The sequence below is a fragment of the Sus scrofa genome, chromosome 4 (assembly GCF_000003025.6).
Source record: "Sus scrofa isolate TJ Tabasco breed Duroc chromosome 4, Sscrofa11.1, whole genome shotgun sequence".
NCBI classification, from domain to species: domain Eukaryota; kingdom Metazoa; phylum Chordata; class Mammalia; order Artiodactyla; family Suidae; genus Sus; species Sus scrofa.
The window spans coordinates 120,449,566-120,469,319 of NC_010446.5; the positions used below are offsets into that span (position 1 = coordinate 120,449,566).

A 19,754-nucleotide genomic window follows, 5' to 3' on the forward strand; every position below is an offset into this window, starting at 1 on the left:
GTCTACTTCGGAGTGGTTTCAAATCCTGGAGAGCTTGTGTCCCCAGTTTAGGATAGTCGAGACTGGATGTCAGTGGTGTCACATAGAAAGTCAGCTTGGACCATATGTTCTTTTAGAAGAAATTAAGAGGAATCCAAAAAGTGTAGCTTTCATGCCTCACCAAGGTAACACCCTCCCCACCTTGCTTGGGCGCTGACGTCTTTTGTCCCCCTCCCCGCCGCCCCCACCCATGGAAGACCTCCCTTCTTGCTGGGCCCTGATGCACCACACGGAGCTGCCTCCACATGTCCGTCCTCATTGGGCTCAGGCCCTGATACCCCGCACTGGGTGTGGTTCCTCTTCAAATCTTCTTGGTCCCCTGCCTCGCTCTGCTGCAGCACATGGGAGGAAGGGAGGGGAAAGGAGAGAGAAGGGAGAGAGCTGTGTACCTGATTTTTGTTGTACATGTTGTACAAGGGTTAGTGGTTTATGCTTCCCTCCTTTCTCTGAGAGTTTTGATAAGGTGCTTCCATGACTTTTAAAAATTACACCACAACCACTATTCTGAGAATTCTTCACAATAGTTTTCTTTTCCTCCCCTACCCCCAAGTATGGATAATTACTTTAAATCCTTTCCCAGATCAAGACTGAGGAGGGGCAAGTTGGAGAGTCTAACTAGATGGATGGATGGACGGGTGGATGGATGGATAGACAGACAGACAGGAGATAGGTAGGAAGGCAGTAATTGCCTACATTCACATAGTAATCGCTACAGTCCAGGCACTGTTCTGTCATTCACGTTTATTGAACTTATTTATACGTTAGTGCAGCAAACTTGAGTTACTTGCTATTTTCCATGTTTTAGAAATGAAGAAACTGAGGTAAAATGCTGTTAAGTAATATGCCCAGATTCATAGGGCCAGTACGTACTAAAATTGGGCTTCAGACCATGAAATCTGGCTCCAGAGTCCACACTAGTAGCATGTCATTCTCCTTCATGCAGATAAATGGATGATAAATAGATAATGTATGAAATTAGAAACAGCAAATTTTCTATGTCACTGCCATCACTGGGTTACTTTATTGTATAATCATTTAGGTGAGGTAGAATAAACTCTGGGCGAAGTTAAAAAGCTTGTGACGAACAGGAGTCAGAATGCATGCCCAGTTTCAGTTAATTTACATTTCATGCTCATTCAGCAATTAAGGCTTTTCGAATGCATACAGTTGCTCGGAAATAGAATTAACTGCCTTTTAAGGTAATGTACATCCTATGCAGGAATATTCAAGTAGAGGCCAAATGAATATTCCCAATCTCTCTGTTACTTTCAGCAGGATTTTCTCCGCTTTTGAGGCCCTGTGTTCAAAGGTCTTTCCAGGTGTGTTTGGCGGCTCAGTGCTTGTGTATGTGCATAACACTGGGGACATTTTTAACCATTAGCCCCTGAAAAGACCCTGACTTGGATAGGTTGTTTAAAGTTTAGAGGCTGTAAGGATGCCACCACAGCGTTTTGTTAACACACTAAAATAACAGCAGCCTTGGGATAATGAACTCTACTAAGCTATGATATTGACTAAGAACACAGCTCCGGACTCAAAAATGGGTGGGGTCACGACTCTATTCTCATTTACAAGCTCATGTATACAACAATGAGTAATCGCTTAAATGCTTCATACCTTGGTCTTATCACTCGCAAAATGGGAAGAATGGTATATCCCACTACTAAGAGCCTAGTACACTATCTGACACATTGTAGGTGCTCAGTAAATGTTAGTTATTATGTCGTGATAGCAGATTGTAAGCTTGCACTTACATTTTAGGAAATACATATCATGTAAATATATATACAAATGCCACCTAAAGCTTATCTAAGCCAAAGTGTTATTGAGTTGAGTTGCTATTAATTGCTGCATTTCAACTACATAAAGAAGTCTAAAAGAAATACTTGAAATAACTAAGCAATAATTAGAAAAGTATAGTATTGTATCTAATTGCAATGTACAATCTTTTAATTATGCTGGAAATTCTCACATGATGCTGCTTTGAGATAGGTCATATTATCTACATTTACACGTGACAGATGGAGGCAAAGAAAATTAACTGACTTGGCCAAAGCATCCCCAGTTCCTTAGCTGACCTAGGATTAGAGCTGAGTTTAGTAGCCTGTGCTTTGTCCAAGCTCACTGCCAAGCCAGCAGGAAAAGAAGTAGTACAGTACTTTTCAAATAACATGAAGCATTTTAAAACTGAATTAGATAAGGAAATCCAAAATAAAAGCATGTTAGAAAATTGGCTGAATGATCAGTGAACTTCCACAAATGTGCAGAAGGAAAAGTAGACTCACTAATGAATAAAGGTGGGTTAGAAAGTCCACGGAGAAAGAGCTAACCAGAATTCTGTCCTGCTTAAATTCATAAAGCAGGAAAAAATAGGCTAAAATCTTGAACAATTAGGAAGAAAAGAGAGACTTGAAGAAAGGTTGCTGGCTTCAAGAAGGGTCTGATATACTTGGAAAATAATGAACTTTTTAAAATGTTTTTGCATGATGTGGTAACATGTTAGATTCAAACGTCTTGTTTATTTTACTTAAAAAGAAATTGTGGCGATGGAGGAATTCTAGAAGTTAGCTAAAAGAATATGAAACTTGAATAGTTTAGTTTATTCACATTCCTCAAATTAAAAATTGTTTTATTTGTTCTTAGAGTTTTTTTGCAGAAGACTTCTCAAGAATTTTTTGGTTCTCCAATAATTTTAAGAATGCTTAGAGCAAATTATTTAGTTCATTTTTACAAGACCCATTTGTGTACTAATGAATTAATGCGTTAAATGAAAAAGATTCCTATCTAATTATTAAATAAGACAAAATTATCCACACTTCATATTTCTCAGCATAGACTTTTAAAAAATACAATAAAATTGATTATCAATTAAAAATATGAGAACAATAGGTGAGGTAGATTAAGAGGTTCAGACTTCCAGTTACAAAGTAAATGAGTCACAGGTATAAAATGTAGTTTGATGGTTATAGTCAATCGTAATGTAACATCTTCGTATGGTCACAGATGATGACTTGACTTATTGTGGTGGTCATTTTATAACTATAGAGATGTATAGACGTATCAAATCACTATGCCGTCCCGGGAACTAACAGAGTGTTGTAGGTCAATTATACTTTGAAAACAAACAAACAAACATAGAAAAAGGTGGGGGGGGGATTAGATCAAGGTAGTCAAAAGGTACAAACTTGCGGTTCTAAGAGAAAGAAATACTAGGGATGTGGTGTCCAACATGAGTAGTATAATTAACACTGCCTTATATACGAAGTCATTGAGAAGGTAAATCCTAAGATTCTCATCACAAGGTATTTATCTTTTCTCTTGTATCTGTATGAGATGATGGGTGTTCACGAAACTTACTGGGATAATCATTTTGTGATGCGTGTAAGTCAAATCATTATGCTGTACACCTTAAACTTACGCAGTGCTATATGTCAGTTATATCTCAAGAAAACTAGAAGAAAAATTAAAAAGAAAAAAAATAAGAAAAAAAAAGCCAAATACATGCGGTAAATGTGTTTTACTTTTTTACATACATAGAAAAAATAGAAAATTACACACCAAATTGTTAACATTGATTAGAGGTAGGGAATGGGAGGAGAGACTTTGTTTTTATATACTTTGGTTTAGTTTGAACTGTTACCAAAATCTTATTTTTAATTTTCTTTAAAGCAGCATAGAACATAATTAACAATGTTCCAGTTTGGGGAACTAACATACTTGAATGCTCCAAAGCATATGAAAGCAGTGTTTATAAATAATAAAAGTTAATTGATAAAAAAGCACATTGAAAATCTTACTTCTATTCATTTCCGCTAGCCTGCTACATTTTTCTTTATATTGCTACTTCCAGTACCAGTTATCCAGAATTAGTAAGATTTGTTTCTATAACAATGAAAGCTGTACAGGGCAAAATAAATGTGATGTTAAACAAACCTAAGTCAGTCTCTGCTGTGTCGTTTGATACCAGCCTCGTCATTTACTTCCCCTGTGCTTTGCTTTCCTCATCTGTAAAGTCGGTACCCTATTAACCCTAGGATTATGAGAGTTAGCGGTAACAAATGTAGCTCACATAGAGCAATGAGTGTCTCTTATAAGTACTCAGTATATATTTGCTGTTACAATTATTGTAATATGCAGTCATTTAAGAGAGTCAGAAAATACCTCACATGACAGGTAAAGTACAGTAAACAGAATAGTTAACATTTTCAAACGTGACCTGTGTTGAGAAATCATGGTGAAAGCCTTTCAGTACATGGATAAAGCTTTGGCTTTTCTCTCGTTTTTCTTTTCCATCTTAAAGGCCTCTGGAGCAGATGCCTTGGAGTTAAATCTGTCATGTCCACACGGCATGGGAGAAAGAGGAATGGGCCTGGCTTGTGGGCAGGTAAGGACTCAACAGCTGCGTTATGCGTGTCTGTGTGACGGAAGAGGCCCCTGTACGGACAGTTACTATACCTTAGGCAGGAAGATGGGCAGATCGGATGACTGGCTTGAGAGTTCAGGTCTGCATTGTTTAAATATTTAGTGCTTAAAAAGTGGAAAATGAGGGAAACTGAAATTACAGCAACTGTTTAGTTTTATTGAGGAAAATATCACATTATGTGCTTGACAGGAGGTAATATCATAACAAATAGTTTTTAAAAGCGCTGAAGCAGAATTAGCTGATTTCAAATGCAATGTTCTTTATTCATTCCTGATGCTGATCCAGTTTCCCTGGAGCAATATACTGTACAAAATGCATTGTTCGTAGTGATTTTGTAGTAAATGGGGCACAGCGCAAATTGCATTTTACATTTTTTAGCATATGATCATTACTCCCTAACTGTGTTTTGGGAGTTGCAAAAAGACTTTGATGCTATTTTTATTTTTGGATACAATAAATGGAACCTTCATGCTATAATACTTTCAAAAACATAATGAATAAAATGTGGAAATATATGTTAATATCTAGAAAATACTGTGTCTTTATGGAACTAGATACAGTATTATATGTTAAGGAGCAGTGTAAAAGCTTAGTGCTAAAAAGGTGAGTATTTTGCATCTAATTTAGCTCTTTAGCCTAGAGGGAAATGATGTGAATTAAATAATGCAAAATGTTGTAATTTATGACAAATTTCCTAGTCCTAGAAATTTTTCTTTTACTTCCATACCTGGCACAGGGCTTTGTACATAGTAGGTGCTCAGTTCTTTTTTTTTTTTTTTTCCTATGTCATACAATTATTTGAATTAAACTCCAAAACCAGAGGCCCTTCATTTAGTCAGGCAGAAATTTCTGCTTATTCAAATGAACATAGGTTGCTATTTTCATATTAGCATTCAGGGAGGATTTTAAAGTACCTTGTAAATATTTAATTAACATTCAGAGTAGATTTGTGGCTTAGGAAGAAAATATTCTTTTGAAGCAGCAGGAGAGAATGGCCTAGTCAAACGTTTCCCAAGCATATCCTCTCTTCCACTCACAACAGGTCCAGAAGATCGGTAAGTGTGGTAGCGGAACAAGCCTCAGAATTGCCTGTAGAGGGAACATAGCCTTACACGAAATCATGATTTTTATAAGTCAAATGAGGTAATAGTATTTCAAGATGTGTAATTTGACTAAAATGAGGAAGGTTCCTGAAAAGACACCTGAAGGAGTCAAGTTTCTCTCTTTACCACTTTCCCAGCGAATCTTAGAACCAAAACATCTTTTACTTCTCTGAATTAGAAGAGCTATGGAAAATATAAACCTACTGGCTGATTTTTAAAAGAAAGCTGAATTTTAATAAATATCCTTTCCCCAAATATGAAATTATTTTGAAAACGTCACCCAGGCTTGAATTTAATTTTTAGAGCGGACGTTTTAAACTCATATAAATTTTATTATATTTGTAGTTGTACAACGATCATCATAACCCCGTTTTACAGTATTTCCGTCCCACCCTAGCCGTCTCCCTCCCCAACCTGCCTCCTTTGGTAGCCATAAGGTTTTCAAAGTCTGTGAGTCAGTATCTCTTCTGCAAAGAAGTTCATTATATCCTTTTTTTAGATTCCACATATAAGTGATAGTGTGTGACATTTAGGTCTCACTGTCTGACTAACTTCCCTTAGCATAATTTACAGGTCCATCCATGTTGCTGCAAATGCCATTATTTCATTCCTTTTTATGGCTGAGTTATATTCTATTGTGTATATGTGCTTTGCTTCATGAACACTTCCAAACGTACCTTACTGTTAAGTGTCTTAGGTGTATCCTCTCCAGAGAGTTAGCCACATACATTTTTGCACAACCTTTGGCTGAATAAGGATGGAAATGCTAAAATTTTGTAGTCAGTTATCACTAAGATTTATAAAACTCATAGAAAACATAAGTTTCCAAACCCATGACATCCTAGGCTGAAAGGAATGGGAACATTTTCATTTTATTTGTTAGCTTAGTTATAAGCTCTAAAACTAAAATTAGTTCTTTTATTAGCCAAGTTTAGAAATTTTCTTTTGATTTATATTCTCTTATAAATTATACAATGGAAAAAATAAAGCTAATTTAGTCATTTTGCTCCAACATAATTTAAATGATTACTCTTCCTTGGGACACATGAATTTCAACATTTCAGATTGCTGGAATGAAGAATATTAGTGCATTAAAAAAAAAAACTGTCTTTTTAGAACAGACACAAACACATCTGAGCTTAATCATTTCTTTTACCTCCTCTTCCCCTTTCTCTGCCTCCTGTTCCCATAGCCTCTTCCTCCCTCCCTAGGTTTCATAGTTTTGCACTTTCAGTTGGTACGATGGGGAATTTGGATTCAGTGCCAGGGGACTGAGAAGCTGTTCTGGTTCCTCTTCCCCATCAAGTGTGATCCTGCCTTCCATCTACTGAAAGCTCCCTGTGTGTCAAGCACAGACCTGTGTGTATTGCCAGAGCCTCATAAATGGAACAAACAAACATAAATCAGTCCCATGGCTAGAATATTTATTTATTAGAAACACTCTCTGTACTTTCCCCATTTCTGGTGTTTCTAGAAATCATAATAATTTTAGCTCCTTACGGAGAGGTAGAGCATCGTAATACAGTACATTTTCCTCTCTAAACATGTTTTTTTCTCCTTTATCTCAAATATTTTCTTGCAAATATTAAATAAGTGAAAATGCTGCTTTTATACCTAAGTGATTTTAAATTGCCCATTTACATATATACTTATTTAAACTCTTTTATAAGTCTTCCCATAGGTGACTAAAAATTGTGAAATTTATGAATAGAGAAGGCTATAACCTTTTTACTTTATAACATATGGACATCATATATGTTTATAGAATTTGTAGAAATAAAGAAAAACCTCAAACTGACCTTGAGAATTTGAATTGTGTATTCCCTGCAAAGTGAAACTTTGTATAAAGTCCTAACCACTTAGTATGACACTTGCTAGTGTTTAAAGGCAGTCTCATTCTTTATTCTTTCCATCAGCCGTCTATGTCACCTTGATCAAGCGACTCCCTCTCCTGACGCATCAGTTTCTATCTCTGCAATATGGGATTTGAACTAGATGATCTCTGAATCCCTTAAAGCTTTAATATGCTTTGAATGCTTACATTATCAGTAGCAGACTAATACGGTTTTTTAAACTACCCATAAAAAGCATTGGTAAAACAGAAACTAAAGAAATAAACAAGTGCATATCATATTGTTCTTTTAAAAAATATTAATATTTTCCTTGGCTTGCATAAACATCAATGTTTTATGTATTTGATAACCAAGTTTTTATATCAAGCAATACTGCTCACTTTTGGTATATTTCACTTGATTTGATGACTATCCAAGTAGCAGTTGTTTAAACATGCTTGGTTCAGTAGACATCTTGTACTTAATGTGGTTAAAATAGAACCTTTGGTCTTTTAGTATGTCAGCCTGCACTTTTATAAAATTTTTTTCCATTTAACTAATGATACCCCCCAATAAATTTGATGCTCAGCAAAGGTGAAAATATGTTCTAGTTTGGGTTGCATACACTCCAAAGAGTCAGAGTTATATTACAACAGGAAATTGGTTTTTGTCTTCATTCTTCTGTTCACATCAATCCTCTGAAGTAGGATAGTCTTTATCCCACTGAACAAATTAAAAAACAAGAAGCAAAAAAATCCCTCCTGAGCTTCCATGTTTCCCAGGGCACAAATCTGGTCAGTAGCTACCAGAACCTCAGATTTAATTAGCATTAACCCTGAACATAGGCAAGGCACCAAGAATAGTCTCTAATAAATTGGTATTCCAATATTAGCATTAAATAGTATTACTAATCAAAAATTAATTGCAGGACTACGTCAGCTCTCAAGTCACAAACAAACCCAAACCTACTATTTAGGTGTTTCATCTCACAGGAATAAGGGTGTTTCCTCTGATATTTTAACATTCAGATTTAAAGTTGTCTACATAAAATCTATGTAAACCTATTTCCTGTGACAGCATATTACTTTATAAACATAAGTGAACTGTAATAAATTCTATAAAGTCCAGATGAGATGGTGCCTTTTGAAGGTTGTCTTCTTTTCCAGTGTGCTAAGTGTTCATTAATAATTGGATGAATATCCCTCTTCTGTCTTTTTAGAATTATACTGAATATTTTTACTAAAACCTCCTAACCTAGATTCACAGGGGATCTGAATGGGCCTTGAATGGCTTTGTATTGTTGTGTGGTTGTTTTGTTTTTGAAATTAGTACCAAAACTAAAAACAGGTGGCTAGACAGAAAAATTCTATTCTTATTTCTCTTGAAATAAGGAAGATGAAGCCATACTTGTCTTGCATGGCCGTATAGCAGTGAGGAACTAGAGCCAATTCAGTCCCCTTAACACTGTATGTGGTACTTGTAAATAGCAGCAAACATTTGATCATGGATAAGTGCTCGTTCTCAACATGGATTTGATCAGTATGTATCTCTTTGATTCAACCTTTCAATATTGAAACCGAGCCTTCCAGGACTTTTGCTAGCCCTCTGAGTTCCTGACAATGAAGAATCTCTAGGCTGCCTTCTTCAGCCAGCTGTACCTTTAATTCTTAGACCCTTCCTCTGTCAGCTACTAAAAGAAGAATAGTTGGGAGTGGAGGGCAGGATATGGGATAAGATGCCTTGCCTTCCCACCTTCTTATTTGATCTCCTACAGAGCATTAAAGAGGAGCAAGAGGCACAGGACTTCACAATTCTAGTTACATAATCCCCTTCAAATGGTTTTTGTCCTTGCCATCAAAAAATGTACATGTAAAACTTTTTCAGTTATTTTTTCATACCAGCTGTGTATCCTCTCTGCCTTGAGTCAGTGATGGGCACAATGAAGCGCAGACCTTCAGAACAGAGAGAACCTTGGAGAGTTTCCCCATTCAGAGGAAGGAATTGGGGACTGGGAAGTTATCTAAATTGGCTCAGCCTGAGATGACCTACCAGCAAGGCCGTAACCGGGTGCCCTTGTCATTGACCCATCCGGTGCTCTCTCCTGTATGTACCACTGGGCCCTTTGAGTGTATCCAAATCTCCAGTTAAATGACTAAGTCAGTCAAAGCCCTGTGTACTTCTAGCTGAATACCTTTGTGCATCATCATCATATTATTATTCCCGCTGCCTGGAATTCATCTTTTCAACTGAAATTACTCGATGACTTCTAATTGATTAAGTGGGCATGTCTTAGCAATCAAGCACATTTTCCATAAGAAGAGAAAAATAGGTATATGAAGAGGTTAAAGGTAGAAACTGGATGCGTACTCTCAGGGACTGATAGTGACCTAGAGATTGAATCACTGTCAGTGAATTTGGATTGTTTAACTAACACTTCTCGGAAGCTACAGAGATGTTATTTACCTGGCCCTCGTAGGGTTCTCATTGTTCAGTGTTTTGGATGCCATAGTTTGGCCTTCATTGTAGGTGTGATTGCTAAATAGTGCACAGCTAGTTCAGTAACAATTCCTTTGGATAGAAAAATTTCAAAATGATAGTATATAATTGGTGGGAAGACTTCTCTAGCTTTACAACAAAGCATAGTCCTGAATAAGATGGCAGTGCCCCTAGCATCACTTGTTGTGTCTGCCCTCTCGCAGCCCACTCCATTTATTTACATACATCTTCTGTATAGAATTTCTGAACATTGGAATGTGCAACTCTGTCAGGGATTTCCCTGGTGGCTTAGTGGTTAACAGATCTAGCATTGTCACTGCTGTGCCTCAGGTCACTGCCTGGCATGGGAACCTCTGCATGATGTGGGCATGGCCAAAAAAAAAAAAAGTAGTCTTACCATTAATTTTATCATCAAGAAATGCATACTCAGTCCTGCCTTTTGATGGTTTAGCTAAGCAAAAACAAACAGGTTTAGGAGTGGTAAGTCTTAAAATGCTTAGTGATTTTAAATAATCACTGACTATATTAAGATCACTCAAAGCAACACTTTGATATTTCCCTGATGAGCTGTGCTGTGTCCAAATTTAACTTACATAAACTCTACATTTTTATTAAAAAAGAGAGAGAAAAGGGCTTGTTTCTGTTACAATATGCCAACATTTTTCATAAAACACAAATTATTACTCTTACCCTTGCCAGAGAGCAGACGTCTGTCACCAGGAAGAGAATCCAAAACTAAATGTGAGGACCACATTGCCCCAGATGTGCCAGCATTTCCCTTGGGAAATAAAACCTTGTTCCAGCAGCTGGGTTAACAGACCCCTATCTCATATGCAGCACAAAGTCCAGGAAACACTGACCATAGCCCTGCCTCAGTCTGGTCCCCATTGAATGTCTGTGGATGGGACGGTATAAAGATGCCTCTCATAAAGCCAAAGCAACTGACAAGTCGTAGCTCTTCTTTAATTTCCCAGCGGGGTGAAAGGCAGGAACTTAGGAGTATGAGAAATCTCAAAGGTTTGAGAAAGAAACGTCAGAACCTCCCGCCCAGTGATAAAATACAACAAACTGAAGCCACAGTGACCTCTCTGGCATCTCTTGGGGATCTAAGGGGAGGGTCACGGCCAAGTTAAATTTGCTTTTTGATACTGATCCAGTATGTGCCCACGAGACCTCCTCTGTTTTAGGTTCTTGGTTCCTTTCACCTCTCTGACTCTAGACCTGTAAGAAACATAGGTGACAAAGTGCTGCCTTTTCCTGAAGGTGATTAATTTTGCTCTAATCAGCGTGAAGGAATGTAAGTTCAGGCTAGGAAGTTGTGCTCGAGGTCTGTGAACTGATTGGCTAAACATGGGATAGGCTGGGCTGGCCTCAGTGGGTTGAGCCTCTGAGACAAAACAGGTTTGGAAATCATAGCACCATAAAAGAACTTCATTCCTGGAAGAGGTCCGAGAAATGGCTGCATGGTATAAGCTTATGCAAAAGTGACTAAAATCTGCTGTTACCCAGATACATTTTACTTACATCCTGTCTTCTCTTTTCCTTTTGGCAGTATCATTTTGGAAGTGCTTTAAAATAAATTATCAACTTGTTTATGAGAAAAAGTATCTCCGATGAAAAAGAAATATTTGCTTTACATTATGTTATGTTGCCTAACTCCTTATTTGATTTTAATTCTCAGCCATTTGCATAGACATGGGTGCTTAGATAAGTAGATAACAACAGGGAATCTGTAAGAGGCATTTATAGAACAGCCAATATTTTGCCTTAAGCAGGTTCTCTATGAGTTTTTCAATTTTAGTTATTAATGTTGGTTAATGATATAAAAATCATTATTTTAAAAATTGTAAAAATTTTGTAGAGAGCAACACCATTTAAATCTGAGATATTAGTTCTAGGTCAGGAAAGATCATTATGTTTATCTAGAATAACAAATATGCGTCTGTCAGTTAAAAAAATATATACCTAGTACAAATAAGTGGACCTCTTTGTGAATGGTTGTGGGAAAAGCATCTAAATATATATATTTTAACTTAATATTGTATTCATCATGTTATATTTCTGAAATAAAGCAGCAATAGCATCTATGTTTTTTAAAAATCACTTTCGAGTGATCACATCACAGCGAATTTGAGTTTTCTATATATCGTTGACTATAGCGTAACAACGAACAAAAAGTACCTTTGACCTAAAGAGAGACAAGTAGGAGAGAGGTGGGGAGAGGCTGCGATCGTAGTCTGTGGTGTCATGCAGAGTTCTCATAGCATAATGTCACACCAGAATAAATAGGTGTCAGCAGTGCAGAATAGAAACAAAGTCAGAAACCAAATTACTACAACAGAAATATTGACGATGAAGTGGATCCACTAGCCTAGACTATTTGGAAGAACTAGCAAACAAAACTTGAGTCCTGCATTAAAAGCCAAGAAGTCCCAGGAGTGAAGGACACTGCATATTGAGCTAAAAAGCAAGATGGACCAGAAGACTAGTAAGCACTCAGGAGCTCAGAGAATTGAAGGCAGCAAAGTTCAGATAAGCCAAGAGAGAGAATAACGGATGAGGCAAATCACAGGAAGGCACGAGAGGCACCATTCTCAAGAAGACCTTAAAATTAGGGCAACTCCTACTTCAGAGAGAAAGTTTTTACACCATTTCCCGCTGGGGTAGAAGTAATCTTTTAGACAGTCAGTTTAAGGCGTCCAGTTGGAAGTAGATGAGCAAGGTCAGGAAGGAGACCCATGGATTTCCTGACGGAAGAAGGAAATGTGGCCCCTCCCCTCAAAAAGTAAGTCAAAGAAATAGATTTCTCGTGGCATTTTAGAGCCTAGGAATATTGATTCAAGATTGAAAACTCCATGGCTTTAGTTTCTGTCATTTGGCAGCCATGTTCCCAGAGAGCTGTCGCATCCCCCCAGAAACACAGGAGACGGTCCTTATCGAGAATCCCCGATTTTATACACACGTGAAGTCTGTCTTGTACTTGGTTACATTGCAGAAACCTTAACGACAGTCATGTTTGGAGCTGACATTTCTGTTCTGTTCTTTAATGTTCTGTTCTCAATTTATCAAGTAGTAATATGATTAATTAATGCATACTCTGAAAAAAAACTTTTGATTAAAGAGGTATTAATTTAAAGCATGACTATCAATTTTAGCCACTTTGAGATATCTTAAGTATCTTTTATTCTTCCCTCATATTATTTGCTGTTTATTTTATCGACAGTTGATTGTTTGATGTTTACTCTTTTCTCCCTATCTTTTGGTTGTGAATGTCTTCATCTTTAAAAGTCCTCATTGATCAAATTGTAAATTCCTTTACACTTAATGTATGTTAATCACTCATAAAAAAGAGCATACAGAAGTTTTCTCTTACTGGTAAGATTTCTGGCCCTCTGTCAAATGAACAAAGATTTCTCTTGCCAATATTTCCATTGCCAATATTTCTCTTTTGTTGACTACGGCAGAAATTGGATGGCAGCATAGTAGGCATTCCACTCCTGTTTTTCCTGTAATTGTGTTTGGCCTCACATGAGAGAACTTGATATATAAAGGCATAGTCAGTTCCTTTCACTTCTAGTGTCTGTTCTTCATTCCTCTCTCCTATGTTCACTCTTGACTGTCCTTCTATATTCTACCATGTAGGTCTGAAAATTTTAAAGAAGAGCCTTTTTTATTAAGGAGAAACAGGTTCTAGAGACCCTATTTGGCACTCCCCAAATCATCAAATATTTCTGTACCTTTCATTCATGCAACACATATTTAGAGTATCTGCCACGTACCAAGAATTGTATAAAATACTAAGAATATAATGATGAGCAAAAATAGACATGTTCTCTGTCCTCATGGAGCTTTCTGTTTAGTAAAACAGGCAAGTAACCCCAGAAACAATAAAGTGTAACTGGCATGGTAGTCATGAAGGTGTGGTCCATGATATTGGAAGAGCAGGTGATGCGAAGTTTCTGGGCGACTCTGGAAGGTCAAGGAAGGATTATGTAAAGAAATGCTATTTGATCTGGTAACTGAAATATTTAGAGGATTTTTTAACCAAGTGCAATTATTGGGGTGGGTTAGAGCATTTCAGCAGTGAAAATGGCACGAGCAAAAGCCTTATGGTTGAAAAAAGTCCTGTTGAAGGGCAAGAAAGGAGAAAGGGGCATTTAGAACAGATGTATCTGGCACAAGATGATATTGGAGAGGAAAATATCATACGTATCAGGCTATGAAGACCCCATAAGTCAGGCCTTTGTAAGCATTTTGATTTATCCACACAGCAGCAGTAGAAAGCTATTAAAAGGCTTATCAAATGTGCATGTGTGTATGCACATGCGTGCATGTGCATCTGTACGGCGAGTGGGATGGTGACAGTGGTGGAGATGATAAGATTATATTTTCATTTTGAGAGACTAGAATAGAGAAGCATGAGAATGGACTTGAGAAGACGGGAATCCCTTGCAGTAAGTGGTTCAGCGGTTTGTAGCTTAGATTAGGAAAACAGTGGTAGAGGTAGAGAAATGGAAATACCAGAGGTAAGAAGTGTATCAAGCAACATTTGAGGATGGGTTGGATATGGGTTTTAAGGAAGAAACAAGTGGAAAGAGATTCTTCACTTTCTGGCTTCTGCAGATGGAGCAATTCTGGTACTGTAAACTAAGGTAGATATATTAGGTTTTGTAACTGATGGTATGAGGTCGATGTTGACTTTATGATTATCTGGATCCAGGAAAATAAATGATGTCTTCCCCACTCTCTCCAGCATCCTCATCTGCTCCACGGTGCAATGAATGACTCATTCTTATGCACAACAGATGAGCATTCTTTATCCATCTGATGACCTAGCCTCAGACACATCCATGGTTTATAATCCCAACTATCAGGGGATTTTTACCTTTTCATTCCGGGACTATCCACTGACATCTATGATTCTGGTATTTTCAATATACTTTTTTCTAGTCTTTTCCACTAAACTCTTATTAAAAACTTTCCTCTAAATGGAGCCATCCTTATTTTAAACAATTAAAAACTTATACATAAAACATTTTGAATATTATATCATATCTAATATGATGCCCACTCTCTCCATAGAGATGATGGATTTAGGGTAAAGTTTTCCTAGTAGATAATAAAAAAAGAATTATATTTTTGAGGTGGCTACAGTTAAAGTAGAGTTACCATGATATAGATATATTCCAAGATAATAAACCCATGAAGGATTTTTATGAAGAAAAGAAATGGAGTTATTAACTTCAGTGCCCATTTATTCTCGGCAATGTGGTAGGCCTTTCTATTGGATCCCATCCACTCCTCAATCAACTTTGAGAGGGAAGATAGAACGTTATCTGTGTTACAAAGGAACTAAGGCGAGAGTGACTTGCTCTGATTGAATCCCCAGGGTTAATGTTATTCTGACACATGGTGGGCTCAGTAAATATTTTTGGGAGAGATTAATAAAGGTACGAGTGAATGAATGAATGAACAAATGAGTAATGGATGAATTAAGCCTTCATACAAAATGAGTTTTTGTGACTCAGCAATGCAGTTCTCGATTCTTTGTTAGTTGAAACTTACATTTCAGATCATTTTTCTTCCCTCTAAAACCAGTTTCAATGTTCTGATTTTTGTTGTCTTTCTGCCTCAGCCATTTTAGGTTTTGTGTGTCTGATTTCTCCAATTTGTGTCTCAAATCCATTCTGAATTGTATTTGTCCAGAAGTACGTATTACTCACATGTACGTATGATTCACAATTCCCTGTGCCCTGGACAGGAGTCTGTCTCTTCTTCAGTTATTCCATTTTTGGAACTCACTAATCAGTTTTTTTAAAGAACGAGCATTTTCTACATTACTGCGGAGTTTAGAAGATGAAAGATGTCAGAATGGCTTGACCGTGACTTCCTTTTGCAGTCTTGCTATCTACATTAACAAAATCTGTACCAAGGAGTGAGGGAAGAATAAGAAAATAGGTCCCCTTAATCTGGCCCCCAGTGGGGTTAAAACTTTATTTTCACTGCCTCCATGCCCACCATCTAATGGCAGACAGTCATGGATTAGAAATGCCTCGAATGTTCCCTCCCACCTTACTTGAGAGCAGATACAATCACCGACATCTGCCATTCTGTTTGCCAGGTTCAGGTTCAAGGTCTAATCGTGTAATCCCCCCAGAATTCAGTGACGTATGTGCTGTTATTATTCCCATTTTGCAAAGGGGGTAACCCAGAGACTGAAAGTCTAAGTAAAGTGGCAGGGTCACGGGGCAGGTAAATGGCAGAGTCAGGATCCAGATCCGGTCATGTGTCCGACAAGCCTCAGTCCCAACCTCAGACACTACTGCCTCTCAAACAAGAATTTTTAAAGGAGTAATCCCTGGCTTTGCCAACGGAGAAATGGATACCCATCTTACTGATGCTTCTCCCTTTGAAGTTGGTGCTGTTTGTGGAAGTAATGGAAGCCCCTCTGTATAAATATTACTGAAAAGGCCATGTTCCTGAAAATGACTGGTAAAAGCAATCTGAATGATCTTTATTTTTATGTCATATTTGTTTTTCTGGATCCAAACTCATTTCTAAAGAGAAACCCTAACAGTTCTTATTGAACTCTCCAGACACAATTCAAATATCATGCAGTTTTATAGTTATGAATGTTAATTAGCAAGGACCATTTTTATTCGAAAAATCCATTTTTTTGTTGTTTAAATTTAACATCATCCCTCCCCTAAAGGAGGCAACGTGGGATATCGGCATTCAGAAACTGCTCCTGATTGATGGCGATTATTCAGGAGAAGCTGAAGAGGGGTGAAACCTCCCCCCCAGAGGTGCCCCCAGAGTTAATTCGCCCTCTGCTCACGTGGTGGGGAGCACTAAATATGCAGAGCATCATCCAGCCTGTAAGTGGTTCTGTCCTCGCCTGCCATCCCACAGCCCTACCCCTCTACAAAGGGTAGATCATTAAGCCATCCAGCGGTGGGGAGTATTTTCCTATAGCTGTTGCCCTTTATAGCAGCCTGGCAGCGAGTGACCATAATAAATTATACACTGTGCTGGGAGGCTGTGACACAGTGCACTGGCGGAACAGCGGGGGTGTTAGAAAATCCATTATTTGAAATTTTTGTTTCTTTTTCTTACTAGATTCCATGCTGCTCTTTTCCTGTCATCTCGTTCCTTTTTTTCGGATCTATTGTTTTGAGGGTTTTGTGTCTGACAGTTCTTTTCTACTGCCGGTTTTGTCCTTTTTGTTACCTTGTTTCTGCCTTCGTGGGCTCCCCCACCCCCTCTTCTTGGTCTTGTGTGTTGTGAGCCTCCTTCTTTCTGTCACGCAGTCATTTGCTTTACTTTTCTTTCTCTTTCTGCCTTATTGTCTCATATAAGGCAAAAACAAATTCCCTTTTTGTTGGCATTCTTTTACATGGTGTTATGTGGTTGTCATTTTCCCTTCAGGATAGATGCACTTTACTGTGTGTAATATTCATTTTAGTTCCAAGAATCCCACACACACGCCCAGAGGAGTACCGAGGCTGATGACAATAAAAAACCATCAAAGCAACTAGTAGAATAGTTCTTTAAGAACAGCGCCCACCTATGCCTTGCCTGTAGATCATTCACATAGAATCTGTACGTTGTTGGTCCTAATTTCAGATTATTCACTGTTTCCACCTTCTTCTGAGAGTAGGTCTAGGATTCCAAAGTGGCAATTATTTTGACAGTGTTCCTTGTGAATCTGCCTATTTGCTTTTACTTTGTTGTTTTTCCATTGATGAACGTAGCCCAAAGAGATAGTCTGGTAGTTGGAAATCCCTGGATTAAGTTAATTCTTTGGTTATTAATTGAGCAACTGCTGCGTGGCAGGCATTGTACAGGTGGTGAGGATACTGGCCACATGAGTTTTGTTCTGCGTTTTTGCATTCTTTAGTTAGTCATGTCTCTTATTCCCAATTTCTTTCCTTTTTCTTTTCTTTTTCATATCGTGTCATTCTGCCTTCTCCATTGTCTCCTTTTTGCACCTAGCACTCCTGTTTTCCTTAAGATTTATTTATAAATCACTTTCGAATTTCCACCTAAATTCACTGCATTAGATTAGAAAGCTCAAGATTTACTTGGCATTGAATACCTGAGAATATACCAGATTCTTCAATCTCAATTTTGAGTTGCATTTAAAAACAGAGGAGTTCCCTTTGTGACTCAGTGGAAACGAACCTGACTAGTGTCCAGTGAGGACGCAGGTTCCACCCCTGGCCTCACTGAGTGGGTTAAGGATCTGGAGTTGCTGTGGCTGTGTTGTAGGCTGGCAGCTGCAGCTCTGATTCATTCTCAGCCTGGCAGCTCCCATATGCTGCAGGTGCAGCCCTGAAAAGCAAAACAAAGAAAGGAGCAAACAGAAACAGTACCTTCACCTCCGGTGTGACTGTGGATTTTGTACTATTTGCAATTGCTGAGTTTAATTGAATTAATACGTATACTTAGTAAATGTCAATGGATTAAATCAAAATCTACAATTAAACTCTTTGGCAGTATTTAGTTCTTTGTTCCTTTATGTGTTCTCTGTTTGCTTTTCTTGGCTTATTTTCTTTTCTCTTTTTATATACTTATCTTCTAATTTGGTTCCTCCTGAATCACCCTTGATTTTCTGTTTCTATCTCATTATATTTTTATATTTACTGTCTCTATTTTTTTTACTTTATTGTATTCCAGGGTTATTGCTATTTTTTTGAATTGTTATTTTAAATAAGAATTGCTATAGTAGCTCAAAAAAGCTCATTTTTCTTTTTTTAGTCATTTAAATGAATTTCTTCTATCTCTGTACTTGTATCCTTTATATTTTCAATCTCTCCACTCTTCCTCATATCTCCTAATTTCTAAAGTTTTAGCTTATTCTATGACTTTTTCTCTTTTCTTGCCACTTTGAATTCTACCCCTTAGCTTTTTTCCTGTATCAGTTTTTTTTTTTTTTAAGAAACACTGTTCCCTTTAATATCATTTTATATATGCCATGGGAACAACTTCTCTTATTTTTACTAATTTGGCTTTCAGAGTAAACTCTCAGACTTGTAATATAGTGCATTTTACACCCCCGCAAGAATAAGTCAGTTGTCCTGTCAGCTTCCAGATGCAGGAAAACGTTCATGTTATTTCCTCGTATTTACACTTCCAATTTTTAGTAATGTCCTTCTTAGTTGGGGAAGAGAAGAGGGAGGAACATTTATAAAGAGCTATGAAAATGTTGTAAAAGTGAAAGGGAGATGATAGACTGAAAGTAAATAAGTAAACGTGGTAACTAGGACACTTGCATCCTTAAAGGATGCCAAGAGAAAATAGTTTTGGTGACAGGATGGAAGATAGGAGTTCAGGAACCTCTCACAGATGTGTTTCTAAAAAGCAGGGCTTTTGTAGCTGGTTCCACTAAAAAACAAAACTAAACCCAGTTCACTCTTTAGAGGTTTATTCATCCCACTATTAAGTGGCTCCACCTTAACTAGGTATTACTTCAGTTTTGTGTACCTTTGACATGATACACTAATTTTTACAAGTTAACAGTATCAATCTCTTTTGAATTTTTATAAGCCAGATTCCACTTACGATATAAACATTTGGCTAAATGATAACACTTTAAAATCAGTATGAACAACCATCCAAAACAATTATGTGATGTTTTTATTTCTCTCATTTTGAGACTTAGAGCATCATTAATAATTGAAACTAATTCTTCCTGTGCCTTATTTGACTGGTGCTGGTTTTAATACAAACCCTGTCATCTTTTAAAAAACCTCGTCCCCAAAAAGCTATTAGTTTATCAGTTAGTTTATTTTGCTGACCCCTGTACCCAAACTTTCAGATCACCTTGATTTTGTCCAATGGAATAGCTGTCTACAAAAG

The 19,754-nt window shown here is 37.4% G+C and overlaps 1 protein-coding gene across 2 annotated transcripts in view; it reads left to right on the top strand.

Annotated features, from left to right (window-relative positions):
- Positions 1-19,754, top strand: part of DPYD (dihydropyrimidine dehydrogenase) — a 780,991-nt gene that overhangs the window by 518,095 nt on the left and 243,142 nt on the right. For both annotated transcript variants that reach the window (NM_214044.2, XM_021088696.1), the window contains 1 exon segment: positions 4,340-4,423. In NM_214044.2, coding sequence (NP_999209.1) covers positions 4,340-4,423 — 84 coding nt within the window.